Here is a 19,270-nt window from a genome sequence, read left to right as displayed (position 1 = left end):
TAGAGCTGCCAATTACTCTGTGTGGGTGGGGCTTTCTCTATGAGTCCTGGCAGCATTTAAAGAGATATTAACATGAAAATACTGACTCAAATTAAAGAAAACCATATATCCCTGAGCATAGTCTCCTCCTTTATCCAGTGCTGCCCTCAGGTACTGTAGGTGAGCTGACGAAAGTGAATATATACAGTACGGTGGCTCTGGCTGAACATTTTTAGAGCGATTCTATGATCAGTCCCTCAATGTATATCGTTTTAAATATAACTATTAAAGAGAGGTGGGGAATGATTCGTTACAAAGAATAAAACATAAAAAAGTTTTAAAAAAAATTAGATTTGGGCCTTACATTTAGCAGTCCCCAACACATGCCTGATGTTTTTGCCTCAATCAAACAAACTTACTTTGACTGTCCAATCTAGGTTTACGGGGTTGTTTAGGAGTAGTAAAACATGGCTGATTTCTTTAACATCTATCTATGGATTGTGTCTGGCAATTGTAGTTCAGCTCCATTGAACTAAACGGTTTTGAGATGCAATACCACACACAACCTGTGGACAGGTGTGGCGCTGTTTATGAAACACCTGAACAACCCCTTTTAGCTTTACCGCAACAAGTAAATATACTTCTGAAACCATTCCTGCATAGGATACTTCCATAAAAACCATGTTAAACCATACAGTAATGGGCAGTTACTCTTGTATGCAGATGTAGCAGAGCTGAGCTTGTTATTTTTCATGAGTGATCATGTTTTGTTATCTGTGGTTATCCTTAGGACTTTAGGTAAACCTCTGCATTATGTTAACAGTTAATTGACGCATTTCGCTTTACTTTGTTAATAAGAATTTTATCGTTGTACTATCTAAACCACATTCACAACTAAGATATGGGTAGAAAAAAGTGAATCATATGAGAAAAATTATTTTTAGTAATACAAAAAAAAACAACTACAACTTGATTGAAACATTAATAAAATATAAATAAGAACACAAGACAAAAAGTAACAAAAAAGTAGCCGATAACCAGCTCAGTATGTAGAACTGAAAAAGATAGAGAAGTAAATGTAGAATTGGGTACATTATGGGCCTCCTATCAAAACCGCGGAGAGAAAGAGTGGAGTCGTTGTCAATAGCTACCAATCAGATTGAAACCAATAAAAGGTACCTCCAGTGCTGATCACAGCCGCGTCTCCCGCCAGAAGTTTAAAGTGACGGAAGGAGACGCAGCCTTGAGAGTCGGCGTCCATTTGTATAGGCAACCGGATGCCACTATGGAAAAAGCTCCTTTGCCGGAAGGATCCTGGCCTAATATGTTTGCCTAGGCAACTCTTCCAGTTGCATCTTCTGCCATTACTTCCGGTGGGAGACATGACTGTAATTGTCACTGGAGGTACCCTTCAAAGAGGTTTCTACCCAAAACGTAAAATTGGCCATACATCGGTAATCCAGAAGTTGTAGCAGCAGCCAAAATTTCGTACTTATATTTTATTTACTTACAGAGATATTGGCATTGTTCTGTTTTGGTGTGGCGGCCATTTTGGTACAAGTGACAACAGGAAGTGCAGCCTTTAGTTACCACCTTTAAATTATTTTCTCAAAACTTTATCGTCAAACTGACACGTTGTCATAGATTAAACGTGCAGACAGCAGATCAGTTTTACCAACAGTTTATGAGAAGTTTACTCAAAGGGGACAACCAATATGACTCCACTTCCTGTTGTCACATTTATAAAAAAAAGCCACCATAACTAGTAAAATGCCAATATCTATGAAAGAAAGTAAAACATAACTGCCAAACTTTGGCTACAGCTCCAACTTCTGATTTGCAGAGGACGTATGATTGCTGGAAGCTGATTGGTTGCAATTTTCTGTGGCCCCACCTTGCTTTGGTTTTTATAAATGAGGCCCAGCGTTTATTTTCACATCTTAAACATTCAACAAAGACTAAAACTATGTCTAAAATAAAATTAAGATATCCTATTTACTTAAATAGTATGAGAACACATTATGGAAACGTTCTATATTTTATGTTGCTAATTAATTATTATCCATGCCATGACTACTCTTTTTTATGTGTTACCCATGTGACGGAGGTCAACTACTTCTGGAATCCAATCATTTTAATTTTGTTTTTATCTATAGCTTAATATTTTTTTTCTAGACTGGGACAATAATATAATATAAAGTTAACCTTAAAATCCTGTCAATACTTCTCACTTGGTCTCAAAGAAAGCTAAATTAAAGGGATTGTCCACTTTGGATAATCTCCCTATTAGAAGGGTCCCCCGAGGATATGCTGATTAAAAATTGTCCTACTGCTGGAACCTCCAGCGATCATTTGTTAGAGAAACCAGCAGAAAGTGTTCAATTTCCCAACAGCGCCACCACAGGGGAAATTAAGCATTGCATAGTTCTCATTAAAATAATTAGGCCGTCCGAAAAATGCACAAATGTGCTGGGTCCTCGAGAGAATAGGAGAGACACTTTTTACAGTCACTCTCCACTCTGGCATATAGATAGAGGTCTCAAACTCAGGACCCCCATCTATTACTAAGGAAGCCTTTATAAGCGATTTGAACATGGGTTAATCCAAACCAGACTTCTAGATGAGTCTAGAAGGATCATCACGGGGGCTTATAAGTCCGAGTGTTACCCTTTTAAGGGTCCATATAACATGTATGTATGAAAGACCAGCTTTAAATATTAGCAAAAAAAAATAAATCACATTTTTCGGGAACATGCTTCTATATAAAACCCTTAAAAAGGAACCTACTGTAGATCATATGAACATAATAAAATGAGTAGAACTGGCATCATTCAGGAGACAAGCCCATACTATACATTGTTCCCGGTGTTCTCATCAATAAATATCTTTCTGGACAAGTATGTATTCGAGTTGTCCCACTGTACATTAATGATAAATATTGGCACATGTAAACAGGGTATCCCGTCGCCCACTTGTGATGTAAAACATATTGCATCCCAAGACTTGAGTGTTCATGCCTATCACAGTTTCTGTGGTATCTCGGAAATTCTGGAGTTCACCACTCTTCCATTAACCATGTCTTGAACGATGGTCTTGACTTTTCGGTTTGTATCTGAAGTAGCAGAAACATTGAATTATTATGGTAGTTAGGCAATAATAGGCATTCAATAAGTTGGTATTTTTTGTGATAGCCGGGGCTTTTACTATAATTGGTGCATTGGACTCCGGGCCCTAGAGTCTGAGGGGGGCACAAAAAGGTGTCCTATATGTGAAAGCCAGTGCAGATAATGATGAGCAAAAGTAAAGGGACCCTGTAACCCATTTTGCATTGGGACAGAGAAGCTTCCCGTTATACCTCTGAAGATTACCACTCTAAAATACTCGAAATTGCTACTCTAAACTAAGCATTGTGGACTTAAAAGAGGTCGATGCACAAGAATAAAGTTGAGCTGCAATACCAGACACGACCCATGGAAAAGTGGGGTGCTGTTTCTTGAAAAAATCTGATGTTCTTTTGAACTCTCGTAAACCACTTCAATACCATTAGAGTCACATCTATTGAGGTCTAGCGACTGTGATCTCCCCTTTGTTAAGGAGGAAGGCTTCCTAGTGTTGTTTCGAAAGCAGTGATGACCCTCTTCATTATAATGGTAGTTATAAAACCCTACGAGTGAGAGAAACCACCATATCCATATGTAATAAAGGCATAATAGGCCAGTCAAAATGTCAATTCACTAGAAGTAATGACATCACAGGGTACAGATGTAGCCAAATTTATCTTGACTCTGATAACTTGCTGCAGCGTGATATCCCACAACAAAAGCCATTGATAAGCCAATAAAAAAGTCAAGTTAAAGCTTCTTGCCACTGTGTATTTAATGCGTTAAAAGACAAGATAAAGATGGCTATATCTGTACTTCATCGTGAAGCTTGTGATGGTCTGTCCGGGTCATACTCTGCATTCTTTTCTATTGGACCGCCACAGATCGACTTTTTTTGAAAAATCCATTATTGACTCACGACAAAAATTAAAGAAAGAATAAAATGTAAGTATTACCTGTGGATTGAGTAGATATTTCACTAAAAAAAAGAGAAAGAAAGAGATAAAGGTAAGTAAATACAGAAAGGACGAATGTTAGTCATTGTAGTAACTTTTTTCATGCATTGTATTTGGAATATTCGGCCAGAACCTAATTGACTGGAGAACAATATAAATATGGTTGTTATTAAAGTCATTTAAAGGAGTTGTATGAGAATAAAAAATATGTCTTCTTCCTCTGAAATCGGCGCCACTCTTGTCCGTGGTCTGTGTCTGGTATTGCAGTTCACCCGCACTAGACACAGTCCATGGACAAAAGTGGCATTGATTCTGGATGGCAGAAAACATACTTTATTTTCTCATATAACTCCTTTGGGCTGTGTTCACACGACCTATTTTCAGGCGTAAATGAGGCGTATTATGCCTCGATTTACGCCTGAAAATAGGGCTACAATACGTCGGCAAACATCTGCCCATTCATTTGAATGGGTTTGCCGACGTACTGTGCAGACGACCTGTAATTTACGCGTCGTCGTTTGACAGCTGTCAAACGACGACGCGTAAATTGACTGCCTCGTCAAAGAAGTGCAGGGCACTTCTTTGCAACGTAATTTGAGCCGTTCTTCATTGAAGTCAATGAAGAGCAGCTAAAGATATACGGGCGTCAAAGACGCCTCGCATAATACGAGGAGGAGCATTTACGGCTGAAACGAGGCAGCTGTTTTCACCTGAAAACAGTCTGTCATTTCAGCCGTAAAAGCCTCTCATCGTGTGCACATACCCTTAAAGCGGTTTTCCTATCTCATAAAGTTATGGCATGTCACTTTGATCTTTCTGATCAGTAGGGGTCTGGACTTTGGTAATCCCACCGATCATGATAATACAGGGGTCACAGTGCGCAAAACCCTTATAACCATCATATGATGAATTATTCATCAATCTATGACTGGAAAAACATTTTTCACAATAAAATATAGCATTTGTCAGTATACATTAGGTATGTGTCGTACAGAGTAGCCATCTTTATCTTGACATTTAACGCATTAAATATAGGGTCAAGAAACCTTAACTTGACTTTTTCCATGACTTTTCAATGACTTTTCTTGAGTGATATCACGCTGCAGTAAGTTATCAAGTCAAGATAAAGATGGCTACATCTGTAGGTGTATGGGTGACTTCTATGGTCTCACATCCCTGGAAAGGCTATACTTTCTGAAAAGTCTTAGGGCAGGTCGAGAAACGAAATCTGAAAAGTATTCATTGTGTGAAATCATTTTTGCCAACTGTGATGGCATGGAGAAACTATGGCATTTTATGGCAAGTGATAAACCAGATCCCTCCATACTGGAGTTGCGACACTACATCATAGAATGTACCACCACTTTCTGCGCAGAGTTTTTCGTTTCCAATTGGTCATCAACTCATCAAACAATCCCATTGCTATTTGGGAAAGCTGATTCTACCCTTTGCTAATTTATTGGTGACTAGATTCGGGCATTTATTGCCACCCCAAAATGAAAGATTGTCTATTCTATAACCGTAGTGCATCAAACAAAAACCAAAGCCACCATTGATGTTCCATCTCGTAGAGTCCTACAATACCTGCTGTTATTTCCGTCAATCAGCCTTCGATATGTGTTAATTTCATTCTCTAGACGACTCTTTATATCCAGAAGAATTTTATACTCATTGCTCTGCCGTTCCAGATCGTATCTGACTTTGCCCAGCTCAGCCTCCAGCTGGCAGATGAGCGTTTGGATCTTCTCAAGATGTTCTGCCGAGTTATTCTGAGTATCGGCTAATGTTTTATCCAGTCCATTTTTCTAAAAGATAAAATAGTTCATCGTCAGGCATTGTGAAAAAATTTCAAATATAAAATATACGGGTGTTTCAAGGTAGACGGTGGCGGGTGATGAACACGATTTTCCTACGTAGGAGTTCTCACCTGATGGTCCAACTCTATTGAGGTCATGTATCAGTAGAGTTCCTTGTAGGACTCTTTCATTTTAACTATGGTGCCCCTGACTTTGAACTGTCTACATCTGGAGTAATATTTTTAGTAAATATGGCACAGTGTCCACCATATTTTCACACCTCCATTTTTTTTTTTTAATGACTTGGTACATGAATCTGCGTTAGAGATGAACAAATCCTTAACATTTGACTTTAACCTCGAACATGGCAAATTGAGTCTACCATGTCTCCCATTAAAACGGTTGTCTCATCAACGTCAACCCCTTTCCGATTGGAGCCACCACAAAGATCAGCTGATCATTGCAGGTTCGGCTCCCGCCAACCCTTGGCAAAAAGTTAATTTTGCTGAGCTAGCCAATGTAGAAATAAAGTGCAAATGTTCGAGAAAGGCCGTGTGTCAGCTGAAATGTCGCATGTCTGGAATAAATCCACTATTTCATTTGACTGAGTGAGTGATGGTCCATTCTTTATTTGTACATTGGATATACCTGTGGACGAGACTGACCAAGTCCATAAGGATACGGGCCCCACATCATCTCATCATTGGCCACAGGAGTGCTGTCTAACCATATTTCTTGGGACCACAGCTAGCCAGATGTTCATGTACTGTGTTACATGGTGGCCATTAAGATTAATGGGCATCCGTGTAATATATGGACGTCTCGAGTCTGCAAGAGCTGCTCTTTCAGACTCCTCTATGACATCCATTTTCCCTTTATACTAGAAACCCTTTAACGGTGATGGCAGCTGCTACCACTGGTCCAAGAAGGTGGAGGGTTGACTCTGTAAGGGCAATCCATTAGAATAGAAGATTACCATTCCATTGGAAATGTATTAGATGGTGAACACATTTGAGGAGCGAATATCCCTTCCCAAAAACCTTTTGATATATAAGATGTAAGAGATATATTGTGTTGGCTGGAGGGTCATATTGGGTGTCCAAAATATGGTTTTGTGTTCCTATTATTATCCAATATGTCTTACGTTAGGCTGGGAAACTTCAATCATAACTCCAGATATTAGAAAGTTAGTTGCTGCTATTTGTCATTTCTATTGGTTGGTTGTTGGCTTCACCATTATACTGTATATATACTCTATAAAATATATAATACCCAAGTAGACACTTATATAACACCTCAGTGAAGAATGACAAAAAATCTAGACCAAGGAACGACACTCACCCTACTGATCTCTGCTTGAAACTCGATTTCCAGATCCCGCAGAGTTCTCTTTAGATCCTTGATCTGGTTTTTGCTACTTTGTAGCGCTTCAGTGTTTATTGTTACTTCCTGTTGGACTGTTGATGACTGGAAAAGAACAGTAAATATTATGACAACCACAAGGACTATGGATCTCTCAACTTTTTGTGTATTTTTGTGCCCTTTTTAAAATCATGCCATTGTCTAAAGATTTTCCTACCTTGCTAAGCTATGACATGGCTTTCCATTTGCCCTTTGGTCAATGAAATAACGGATGAGTCTTGAGACTATGGCTGTTCTAATCAAATATTATGACATTACACCATATTTTGAGGATTTATTGAATACATTTCATACGCAGGGTTTATTCATGGTTGCGCTAGCATGGAGTTTCCATGTTCTTTCCATAATTTGTATGAGATTCGTTAAAACATTTTTTCCAGTTTCTTATATTTTTTTTGCCATTGTATGATGCCTGTAGCAAGGAAATTTGTACAGTAAGGCCAGTTCTCTGGTGTCTAAAAGACCAGTCTGATTTTACAGCACTGTATATTTATGTAGTTTTACCGCTACTACTGCTACGAGTACTGATAATAATAATCATATTAGAAACTACAGTATTACTATTCGTTGTAGAGGTAGTAGTTGTTGTAACAGCTCTTCTATCTCACACCTCTTCTACTGTTTGTGGGTTAGCATTGGTGTAACTACCGCTGTAGCAGCCATAGTGGCTTGTAAGGGGTCCCGCAGCATGAGGGGGACAGTGCCGCCCACCCTGCTCTGCCATTTACTAGGCTACAGGCCATTCAGGCTGCAGCCTATTAGGCGCAGGGACAGGATCCCTGCAGAGGCCGGTGCGATGACGTCACTGGATCACGCTGGCCTATGCAAGGTTCCCGTCGGCGCTGTGGAGCAGCTCTGTTCTTCGCTGGAACGGGGCCTAGATGGGTACAATTTTTTTGTTCTATTTTTTTGGTGGCCTGTATGGCACTATCTACAAGGTGGTGGTGGGGGGGGGGGGGCAGTATGGCATTATCTACAAGGGGGAGGTGGGGGCACTGTCTACAAGGGGAGGTGGGGGCACTATCTACAAGGGGGAGATGGGTGGCACTATCTACAAGCGGGAGGTGGGGCCACTATCTACAAGGGGGGACTGTATGGCACAGTCTACAATGGGGAGAGGGGCACTGTCTACAGGGGGTGCTGTGTGGTACTATCTACAAGGGGGGCTGTATAGCACTGTTTCCAAAGGTGGTTGTATGGCACTACAGGGGGGCTGTATGGCAGTATCTACAGGAGGGTTGTATGGCACTATCTACAGGGGGCTGTATGGCAGAATTTACGGGGGGGGGGGGCGGTATGGCAGAATTTACAGGGGCTGTATGGCAGAATTTACGGGGGGCTGTATGGCAGATTTTTCGGGGGGCTGTATGTCACAATCTATGGGGGGCTGTATGGCATAATCTATGGGGGGCTGTATGGCACTATCTACAGGGGGGCTGTATAGCACTATCTACAGGGGGAACTGTATGGTACAATCTACATGGGGGCTGTATGGTAGAATCGACAGGGGGCCATATCCCACAATCTACACGGGGGAACTATTTACAAGGGGGGCTGTGTGTGGCACCCAGGGATGGGGAGGAGGGGCCCAGTCAAAAAATTTCTATGGGGCTTAGTCTTTCCTAGTTATGCCCCTGTGGTTTAGCAAGTAGAAGTGGGAGAAAAGGTATTCAACACATGATAGCATTATCAGACTAGACACAGAGTTTGTAGTATATAACCATGGGTGCTGCATACATAAAACGGTGGGTTGTTTTAATTCAAACTATTTGTAAAGTTGATTCATGTTTTTTTTATCTTACATGTATTGCAACAATGCAAAATGGTTGCAAACATGTGCATGGCCAGGATTAGGCTAAAGGACCCTTTCTCTTGGACATGGATTAGTATACTCTCATGGCAATGCAGTCCCAATCTAATGTACAGCATTCATCCACGGACTTCTTGCATGGGTTTGGTGAGAAAATAAACCCACAAACATCCATATAATGCAATGTGTGGTGATCCCAGCTTAAGTTTCTTGACTCTCTGTACTAAAAGGAATTAAAATTATTATACCAGGAAACTGTACTAAAAAACATGAGGGTGTATGTACTATAGAGACTGCTATGGAGCCCTTGGAGAGAGTGGACCTAACTATGGAGGAACAGCATTGTGTAAAACAAGAGGGTGGGGAATTGGCCAAAGGGTCATGGAAAGGGGTTAGAGAGGGTCAATTTTGATTGTAGGGTTACCATAAGGGTCAATTCACATGGCGAATTTTGCCACAAAATCCGCCGCAAAATTATTCCTGCTGACGGCAGGATGATTCCTCCTCCCATTCACTTCAAAGGGAGGTTCAAGCGGACTCGGCCCGAAGATCAGGTAGGACACTTCTTTTTCCCGCTACCTGAAAAAAATCAACTGGCGGGATACAGAAGCGTCCGGCTCCCATTAAAGTGAATGGGAGGCAGAATTCCGCCATGTGAATATACCCTAAGGTATCAGTCTCTCTTGTCTGATTATTATACAATGTAAATCTATGCAGCTGAAATGAAAGACAACAGTACATTTTTTCTTCATTAACAATAGTATTATTTATGTCTCTGAATCGCTAAAGGTAACATACAAATGAGTGAACGTGTTCCAATTTGATGAAGGGCCAAAATAACTACAGTCAAAATTAATTTGGAATAGCATAAAATGTGGAACAAACAAAGCATTTTTTCCTATCAAACTAATCTGAGTGGCATGTGTTGGCACAGAGCAAGTGCCAAGTTGAGAGAATTCTATATTTGATATTTCACAGGAGCTGAGACAAATTTAATGTATACAATGAGCAGGTAGTAGCATGCCACGAATTATGCATAAATACATGGCTGTCTTCAAATAAGTGCCAACTGTGCAGCGTGAGAAATTGTAAGGCTTTCATTAAGAAACTCAATAAAGTTAAAGGGGTTGTCCAGATTGGAAAGCCAATTTTCATATACCCTATTAGGGAATTCTGAGTTAATAGAGGCGTCCTCTGTTCAGGATCTTTTAGCCAGAGTGAAGAATGATTACAAAGAGTGTCTATAGATCTGGAGGACCTGTCCTGTCCTGCATTACACAGACAACTTATCGATTCTAATTCACCCTGTGTAATGCTCATTTTCCCCAGTGGTGGCGCTGCAGGGAAATTAAACAGTTACTACCAGGGTTTTCCACAGATTACAGATGATCACTGGGGTTCCCATCGAGGGAGCACTTTGTAATCAGCTGCTTGTCAAGGGAGCTTTCTAACAAGTGGGGATTACCCAAAATAGAAAACTCCTTTAAGATTAATTTTTTTTTTCTTTTTTAAGAAGACTTAGGCCGGTTTTAGACCCTATGGCATCGCAGTCAGAAACTATCCCTAGAGGTGATTATTTTAATATGTAAAAAACATACCCAGGGTCCATGAACAGATTTACCATATAAATTATGTATTCCAAAAAGTGCAAAAACTAAAAGGCAGGGTCAGAGCAGCAAAGTTTAGAGATGTCTTGTGGTAAGGATGGGTTGGTAGATGCCCATGGGCAAATGCTCCTTCTTTCTGTGCTCCATTCGTGCCCTGCTAGGGGGCATTAATTACATATTGAGTAAAGGCATTTCCATCATCAATATGTGAAACGGTTATTTTTATTAAGAGCATTATTGCCATTCTGTAAGGTTCTGTTCTGATCATGTTTAGGCTTTATGTCTAAAGGGTTTATATCTGGCTACCTCACCTTTAAAAATGTTTGCCATTTGTGTATTTGGAACCAGCTAAAAACAAAGTAGTTCTTAAAAAAACAACACACAAAACCCTAAAAAAAAGGCAAACTTTTGCTTTAAGAACAGAGAGTAAGAATTGTGTGAAAATTCCCTCTAGGTGAAGGGACGATTGTCCAATTGGGCATTCCAGCAAATCAAAATAATGGGGTAATCAGGCCTCAGCTTATTGTCCTATAAAAAAAAAAAAAAGTTTAAGAAATGTCCATGGTAGTCCTACGAACAAAGCTAGATTCACAAGGTCTATCTTTAAGAAAGCTGTGGGGTCTATATTCTAAAAAGTCCTATTCCCACAATGTTGTTGTAGAAGATAAGAAAAAACAGGTAAATTGTCCTGAGGGGACAAAAGACCTGTAGATCACATCAACAGAGGACCACAGGTAAGTAACATCTTTAGAGGTGGGAGATCCATCTCAATTCTACATAATACTGAACTTTTTGATTTGAGCTTGAACAATAAATATGAGACAATGGACACAATTCCAAAAAGAAGACGAGTACAAAAAGGTCTTCTGTGTATATCCATTGCTCCCATTGGTCATGCACCTGATACGTGACAACCTCTTACCTGATGTCTGTACCACTCTTGAACATCTCTGCGGTTTTTATCAATGATGGCTTCATATTCTTTCCTCATGTCAGCAATAATTTTGGCTAAATCAACTCCCTTGGGGGCATCGACTTCCACATTGACTGTTGAACCTTGCTTCTGAGCTTGGGCCAGTCTCATTTCCTACATAATTTAAAAAAAACAACACATTATTTGTATTGGAGCAAAATCAGCTTAATAAAGTGGTTTCCACATTAGGCCTCACACGTTTGTCAGAAAGGTCTGGCGTTCGTCTTTCTCTCCACGCCATTTTTATGACCCTTGAGTCAATTCGCCACCCTCTTTATTGCTAATAATGCCGTTTCTCTGGACACAGGAAGCCACTGGTTCTTGTCATCCAATAGAAAATGGGATGTGACCCACCAGGTCTGGGCCCCATGGCAGCTGCATGGGCTGCCACTATGGAAAATAAGCCCTTGACTACACGCTAGCAGGCTTTTGTACAGGCTTGCCCTTACACACCTTAGATGCATCATTTATAGTACGAGTCTCCTCATAAGAGATAGAGGGACCTTCTGAGCCCACACAGGCTGAAGCGCCTGGGTGTGACCAGAAACTCTGCACCCTCTAGAGTTACGCCCCTGCAGGACAGATATTCTTTTCATAGTACCTTACAATTCATAATTGATATATTATACGTACGTCTTCGGCATAGAATCGACCCCTTGGTATTGAATAAATAATTGACCCATTGTTAGTTTGTAAACACGTGCTACAATGTTTTTTTTTAGTCTGTATCACTGTTGGTAATGGATAGAAACCAGACTCATTGTACACAATTTTGGTATCACATTTTTGTCTTCTGTTCAGTCATATTGTCTTATAAATTGTTCACTCACTTTTGTCTATTAAAGTTTACATAGATCTTACTCACGGCATTGTTGACTTCTCCAAGTTGTCCCTTTATGTGAAGCCTTGCCCAAAACTTTTTATTGTGTGTATTATATTATATACATATTCTATTGCAGACAATACCTCCTCGTGGCTCTTCCTCATGTAGATCAGCTGCTTCCTCATTCCTTCAATCTCCATCTCCAGGTCTGTTCTGACAATAGTGAGATTATCCATCACCTTCCGAAGACCTTCCAAGTCTACTTCTAGAACTGCGCGAAATGCTTTTTCTGTGTCATACCTAGAACGGCAAAAAAATATATATATCTTGAGTGAGTATAATATATAATCAATATTATACTAAAAACAAAAGTTTAAAAATTTCACCGATAGTTCAACCCGAAGCTGCTTTTTTTTTTATTGTACTTTTGGCTGACTTTTAGTTTTAGCAGTTTATTTTGTTATATTTTAAGTGAGACCTAGATGAGATTAGAAAGAGGGTTGGCTTTTTATTTCCAGGAACAGCGCCACTCTTATCTTTGGCTGTGTCTGGTATTGCAGTCATGCCTCATTCAGACTAAACTGCAATACCAGAAACAGCTATGGACATGAATGGCGCTAATTCTGAAAAAAAAAGTGCCTAAAAGTGGAATGCGAAAAGTCAATGATTGTTCAAGCCATCTGAGACCTGGTAATAAAAAAAAAATGTCTAATACCGTTGCCAAATTTGTGCGGAAATGTTTCTAAAGGATTTCAAAACTGGTGATATGTGACATAAAGAACGGGTCATGAGGTCATTTTTATGGAACAACACTATAATTAGTCAAAATAAGGCAGACGTAAGGGCTCTATGTCCATGGTTGTGTCAGGAGGTGAAGCTTAACCCTCATCTATCATCTGCATCACAACAACCAACCCAACTAGTGTATTTCTCAGAAAACATGTCCTGGCTGTTTCTGTGTTCCCCTGGGTGAGATCATTTAGGAGTATAATGCCACATTCAAAACCTTGGTGTAACATTTCACAAGGTAGGAATTTGGCAGAATTACAAGGTATTCTCCAAGGTAATGTTTATTGGATCTTATCTGGAATCTATAGCATCCTAAGCACGTGTAGTCTAAAAAGGTAGCAGGCATTTAACAAGTAGCTTAATAACCAATAATTTGGGTAAGAGCAGAACTGTTCTATAGGTCCATTGGCAGTGAATATAATGAATAAATTACTAGAAAAAAATACTTAAGCGTATCTATTTCGTTATAGTTGAAGAGCACCTTACTCCACACATTTCATGATAGAGTATTGAACTACATGTGCCTATATATATATATATGTATATATATATATATATATATATATATATATACAGTGAAGGAAATAAGTATTTGATCCCTTGCTGATTTTGTAAGTTTGCCCACTGTCAAAGACATGAACAGTCTAGAATTTTTAGGCTAGGTTAATTTTACCAGTGAGAGATAGATTAAAAAAAACAGAAAATCACATTGTCAAAATTATATATATTTATTTGCATTGTGCACAGAGAAATAAGTATTTGATCCCCTACCAACCATTAAGAGTTCAGCCTCCTCCAGACCAGTTACACGCTCCAAATCAACTTGGTGCCTGCATTAAAGACAGCTGTCTTACATGATCACCTGTATAAAAGACTCCAGTCCACAGACTCAATTAATCAGTCTGACTCTAACCTCTACAACATGTGCAAGACCAAAGAGCTTTCTAAGGATGTCAGGGACAAGATCATAGACCTGCACAAGGCTGGAATGGGCTACAAAACCATAAGTAAGACACTGGGTGAGAAGGAGACAACTGTTGGTGCAATAGTAAGAAAATGGAAGACATACAAAATGACTGTCAATCGACATCGATCTGGGGCTCCATGCAAAATCTCACCTCGTGGGGTATCCTTGATCCTGAGGAAGGTGAGAGCTCAGCCGAAAACTACACGGGGGGGGGGGGGGAACTTGTTAATGATCTCAAGGCAGCTGGGACCACAGTCACCAAGAAAACCATTGGTAACACATTACGCCGTAATGGATTAAAATCCTGCAGTGCCTGCAAGGTCCCCCTGCTCAAGAAGGCACATGTACAGGCCCGTCTGAAGTTTGCAAATGAACATCTGGATTTGGCATTAACTCAACTCGCCGTGTTTGGAGGAAGAGAAATGCTGACAATGACCCAAAGAACACCGTCCCCACTGTCAAGCATGGAGGTGGAAACATTATGTTTTGGGGGTGTTTCTCTGCTAAGGGCACAGGACTACTTCACCGCATCAATGAGAGAATGGATGGAGCCATGTACCGTCAAATCCTGAGTGACAACCTCCTTTCCTCCACCAGGACATTAAAAATGGCTCGTGGCTGGGTCTTCCAGCACGACAATGACCCAAAACATACAGCCAAGGCAACAAAGGAGTGGCTCAAAAAGAAGCACATTAAGGTCATGGAGTGGCCTAGCCAGTCTCCAGACCTTAATCCCATCGAAAACTTATGGAGGGAGCTGAAGATCCGAGTTGCCAAGCGACAGCCTCGAAATCTTAATGATTTGCAGATGATCTGCAAAGAGGAGTGGGCCATTTAACATGTGTGCAAACCTCATCATCAACTACAAAAAACGTCTGACTGCTGTGCTTGCCAACAAGGGTTTTGCCACCAAGTATTAAGTCTTGTTTGCCAAAGGGATCAAATACTTATTTCTCTGTGCACAATGCAAATAAATATATAGAATTTTGACAATGTGATAACAAAAAAAAATAATGGTAATAAGACTACAGCAAGGCCCTGTTCACACTGAGTTTTTTTTTGCAGGCAGAATAAAACTGCCCCATAATTCCTTTTTCTGTCCGCATTTCTTGCCGCATTATTCATCTGCAGCCTTTGAAGCTCATGCAGGGACCGCAAACAAAAAACGCTTATAAACAAGCGCTGAAGGTTTTTACTGCCTCCCATTGACTTCAATGAAAGGTCAGAGGTGGAAACTGCAGCAAGAAAGGACATGTCGCTTTTTTTCCCGTGGATGGCCTGGGTCAAAAAAACGCCTCTGCCTTTCATTGAAATTAATGTGTGTGTGTGTGTGTGTGTACATGAGGAGCAGCACTATTTCTGGCCATTATATGACTTTGATTTTGTCATTTTTAGAAGCTTTCCACTTTGCATGCTATATCCATAGTTTGCATTTCTCTCTGAGCTGAGGGTGGAGACTGGCAGCCATACACTACACACAGTAAGAAGAGGAGAATCTGCTCCATAACCTTCTCTCCCACTCAGAAACAACCCAGGATCATGCAGAACATATATAGAAAAGTAATGACCTGTACTGATGTGAAGAAAGTGTTTTAGTTATGATAGAAAGTTTCTATGCTTGTCGTTCTGCTCTTATCTCCTGTATTTCCTGCTCAATCTTTCCCCTCTCCATAGACATCCATAGACGTGTAATCTGATACATGTGAGCTGCAGTCCAACTCCAGACAGATAGAGCTGAATTTCCAGAGTGAAAGTCAGTTTAACAGAGGGAGGGGGAGCAAAAAGTAGCCAGATAGGAGCAGAAAGAGGCTTGTTACTCTAAAAATATATATTTCAAAGTTTCTTATAATCGCCTGTACCATTCATTTATGCAAAGTTTGTTGAAATGACATTGCCTATTTAAAGAATATCAAAGAGAGAAACCCTGTGCCATTCACCACTTCATGATGTCCTGCTCTAGGCATAACACAGTGTATTTTTCTGCCCAGATAGTTCCTTTAAGAACCATCTAAGATGAATACCTTTTTCAAGAGCGCTTTGAACGTGACTGCCATATAAATAAGTTTAATAGAAAACTTTACCAACTTAATTTTAATAAGACACAAAGTTAAAATGTTCACCCACTTGGCTTCAGAGAACTTAGATCTATTTTATTAAACCACTTTCAACAATGTGTTGTTAAAGGAACAGTGTTACCACAATTTTTTTTTTAATATGTTAAAGATATTAGTGCTTTATTAAAAACGTTTGGATTAATTTGTGTGTTTGTGTGTTACTTTTTCTTATTTTTACACTTTTTCTTCCCTATGGGGGCTGCCATTTTTTTTTCCATTTCTGTATGTGTCGATTAACGACACATACAGACATGGAATACGGCAGCTCCAGTCCCATAGGGACTGCGAACGGGGCCCGTTCCATCCACTAACATGTACGCCGCTGTGTGGGAACGGCGCATGCGCCGCTCCCACACAGTTCAATTTGAAATGCGCGCCGTCCGGCGCCATTTTCCTGTGGACCGGAAGTCGCGGCCGGACAGTAAGATTACTACTTCCGGTCGCGGCTTCCGGACTTGTGCACATGGAGCAGCGGCAGCAGACGGAGCGGATGGACCGGAGGGAGCGGCGGCGACTGGAGCAGGTAAGGGATTTCTATGTATGTTTGTGTTTCAGTGTGTGTTTACTACTGTATGTAAACCTTCTACACTGTGTGTTAGCTCAAAAAATGGCGACACACAGTGTAGGAGGTTAGACCGTTCAAACCCCTCGTTTATCCCGGCACTAGCCAGGATAAAGGAGGGGGGGATGCTGAGAGCTCACTAGAGCGAGGTCTTTTTACCCAATTTTGCAGCATAAAGCAATGTGGTTGCTTTACCACATGCAATGCTGCAATTTTGGGAATGGCTCCATCTAGTGACCAGCAATGGGAAATATTATAAATTAGAATCCAATTTAATCCAATTTATAATATTTCCTGACTCGTGAAAAAAAAAAAAATTAGAACAATGTTTAATCACCTACACACTAATTGTTTAACTAAAAAAAAACAAAACATGTTTTGCTGGCAACACATTCCCTTTAACATAAACATGACTGTTTCTGAAAGTTAGAAGTCAGCTGTAGTGGATACAGTACGTTTACTGCTCCTATTGAAAAGTACATGACCACAACAACACTGTGCACTACGGGTGATTAATATAAATGTTCAGTAGAAAACTGAATGAAAGGACATGTGCATTATTATTAAAACATGTGGATCATTACCACTAATTAAGACTCTAAGTGAACTAAATATATTAAGGGTGTGTTACCTTGTTAAGCCAGTTGTCGTGTTTGTTCAGGTATATTAAACTTTGTATTAAAAGTCTCTCTGTGTTTACAGAAATAACAAGATTATATATATGAGTCTATACAAGATTTCTATACCTAGATAACTTATATGTGAGCTCTAAGAATCTGCATGAATATTAGACATTCGACACTATGCATGACACCGGATCGTATAGGGAAGGTGTCACTGACTGCATGAGTCAGTCACCCCACCCCTAATAGAGGTGATACCTCCCTCCAACTTTTTGTTGGATCTTGGTACTGACCAATTTAGATGAGAAAACACCCCCCCCCCTTTTTCCTCCCCTTTCAGGGGATGGTACCCTCCACTTATATAAATTCAGGTGGGGAGCGGTGCTCAGCCTCTTTCCGACTGCCTCATCAGAGCGGCCCGCCCTCCCTCTCTACTGCTTTGGATGGACATTGCATTTTTGTTTAGTGTTTTTTTATTCTTGGTAGTGTGAATTCCTCATTTACAACAAACCACAGCTTGGCGGTCAGTTATTGAGAAGATTACCGGGATTTGCCCACTAGGAGGCTGGTGGCTGGCGGCTGGCATACCGCTTCAGATCATGTGCTTTGTTGTGGAAAAATAATAATAATAATAATAATTTTCAAATATTATTATAGACAAATTATAATAAAGCTGTGATCGCCCCAACAAAAAAAGTTATAAGCGTGTTGTGTGTTTATTTCATGGAGGGAGAGCGAGAAGGGCAATATTACCAGGTGGTTATTATGATCTCTGCAGTCTATACTAGATGCTAGACAAATCTATGATTGGAAAGAATATACTCATATAAATACCTATGCATATACTACTCCTTTTTTTTCTGATCCAATTCAGATTTTGGCTAGCAAAAGTGCATCAAAACTGCACTGTGTGAACCACGTCTACCTGTTAGTCCTAGACATTATCCAATACCAGCATGTAGTATTTATGATTTCCAAGAAATCTTTGAGCACTTGCTTAGTTCCAGCCAGTTTAGAGTCATAAGATGTCATTATGTCGGGTCCATAATTTGGGACCTCCACCAGCTGTTAGAGTAGAGGGTCAACAGAGTTTTAGCTCAGAGACCTTCAGAGCTCCAAGTACAGTTTTTTTTCCCAATGAGAAGGATATACCATGTCCTGATACCATATATAATAAATATCATATTGAGTAAATTGAAATACACATGTACAGGACACATTCCTATTGAATTCACAGGGGTCAGTATGTTGTGATGAACAACTTCAGATTTCCAGATGCAATGAACATAGTTAGTTACTTACTTGCGCTTGAAGTCATCAGAGGCTATTTTGGCATTTTCCATCTGTAGTGTTAATTTTGCGCCATTTACATGACCGTTGATAAGCTGCGGACACAGTGAAAAAAGACTCATTACATGGATGAATAAAATCTAAACACTATATTCTACTGCCCTTGATATTAAGCTCCCAATGACCTTGAGATCTAAGCTGTCATAGATATTCTACTGAAATACAGACCCTAAAATGTGACTGTATTCCCGCCATGTAAAACTACTCTCAGGCTGGGTTCACACGACCTATTTTCAGACGTAAACGAGGCGTATTATGCCTCGTTTTATGTCTGAAAATACGGCTCCAATACGTCGGCAAACATCTGCCCATTCATTTGAATGGGTTCGCCGACGTACTGTGCCGACGACCTGTCATTTACGCTTCGTCGTTTGACAGTTGTCAAAGGACGAAGTGTA

General features: G+C 40.2%; 1 protein-coding gene across 1 annotated transcript in view; it reads right to left on the bottom strand.

Moving 5' to 3' along the window:
• Window positions 1-2,975: 2,975 nt before the first annotated feature.
• LOC142665807 (keratin, type I cytoskeletal 19-like) overlaps window positions 2,976-19,270 on the bottom strand; it is a 30,183-nt gene continuing 13,888 nt past the window's right edge. Inside the window, exons 2-8 of the mRNA XM_075845583.1 lie at window positions 18,825-18,907; window positions 12,611-12,767; window positions 11,594-11,758; window positions 7,174-7,299; window positions 5,621-5,841; window positions 4,037-4,059; window positions 2,976-3,091 (exon numbers count right to left, since the gene is read on the bottom strand). Of these exons, the coding sequence (XP_075701698.1) occupies window positions 3,000-3,091; window positions 4,037-4,059; window positions 5,621-5,841; window positions 7,174-7,299; window positions 11,594-11,758; window positions 12,611-12,767; window positions 18,825-18,907 (867 nt within the window). The 3' untranslated portion in view covers window positions 2,976-2,999. The remainder of the gene's footprint in view (window positions 3,092-4,036; window positions 4,060-5,620; window positions 5,842-7,173; window positions 7,300-11,593; window positions 11,759-12,610; window positions 12,768-18,824; window positions 18,908-19,270) is intronic.

Source organism: Rhinoderma darwinii, chromosome 13, assembly GCF_050947455.1.
Source record: "Rhinoderma darwinii isolate aRhiDar2 chromosome 13, aRhiDar2.hap1, whole genome shotgun sequence".
Classification (NCBI taxonomy): Eukaryota; Metazoa; Chordata; class Amphibia; order Anura; family Rhinodermatidae; genus Rhinoderma; species Rhinoderma darwinii.
The sequence above is the reverse complement of the archived record's forward strand: the minus strand, read 5'-3'. Positions and strand labels throughout refer to the sequence as shown.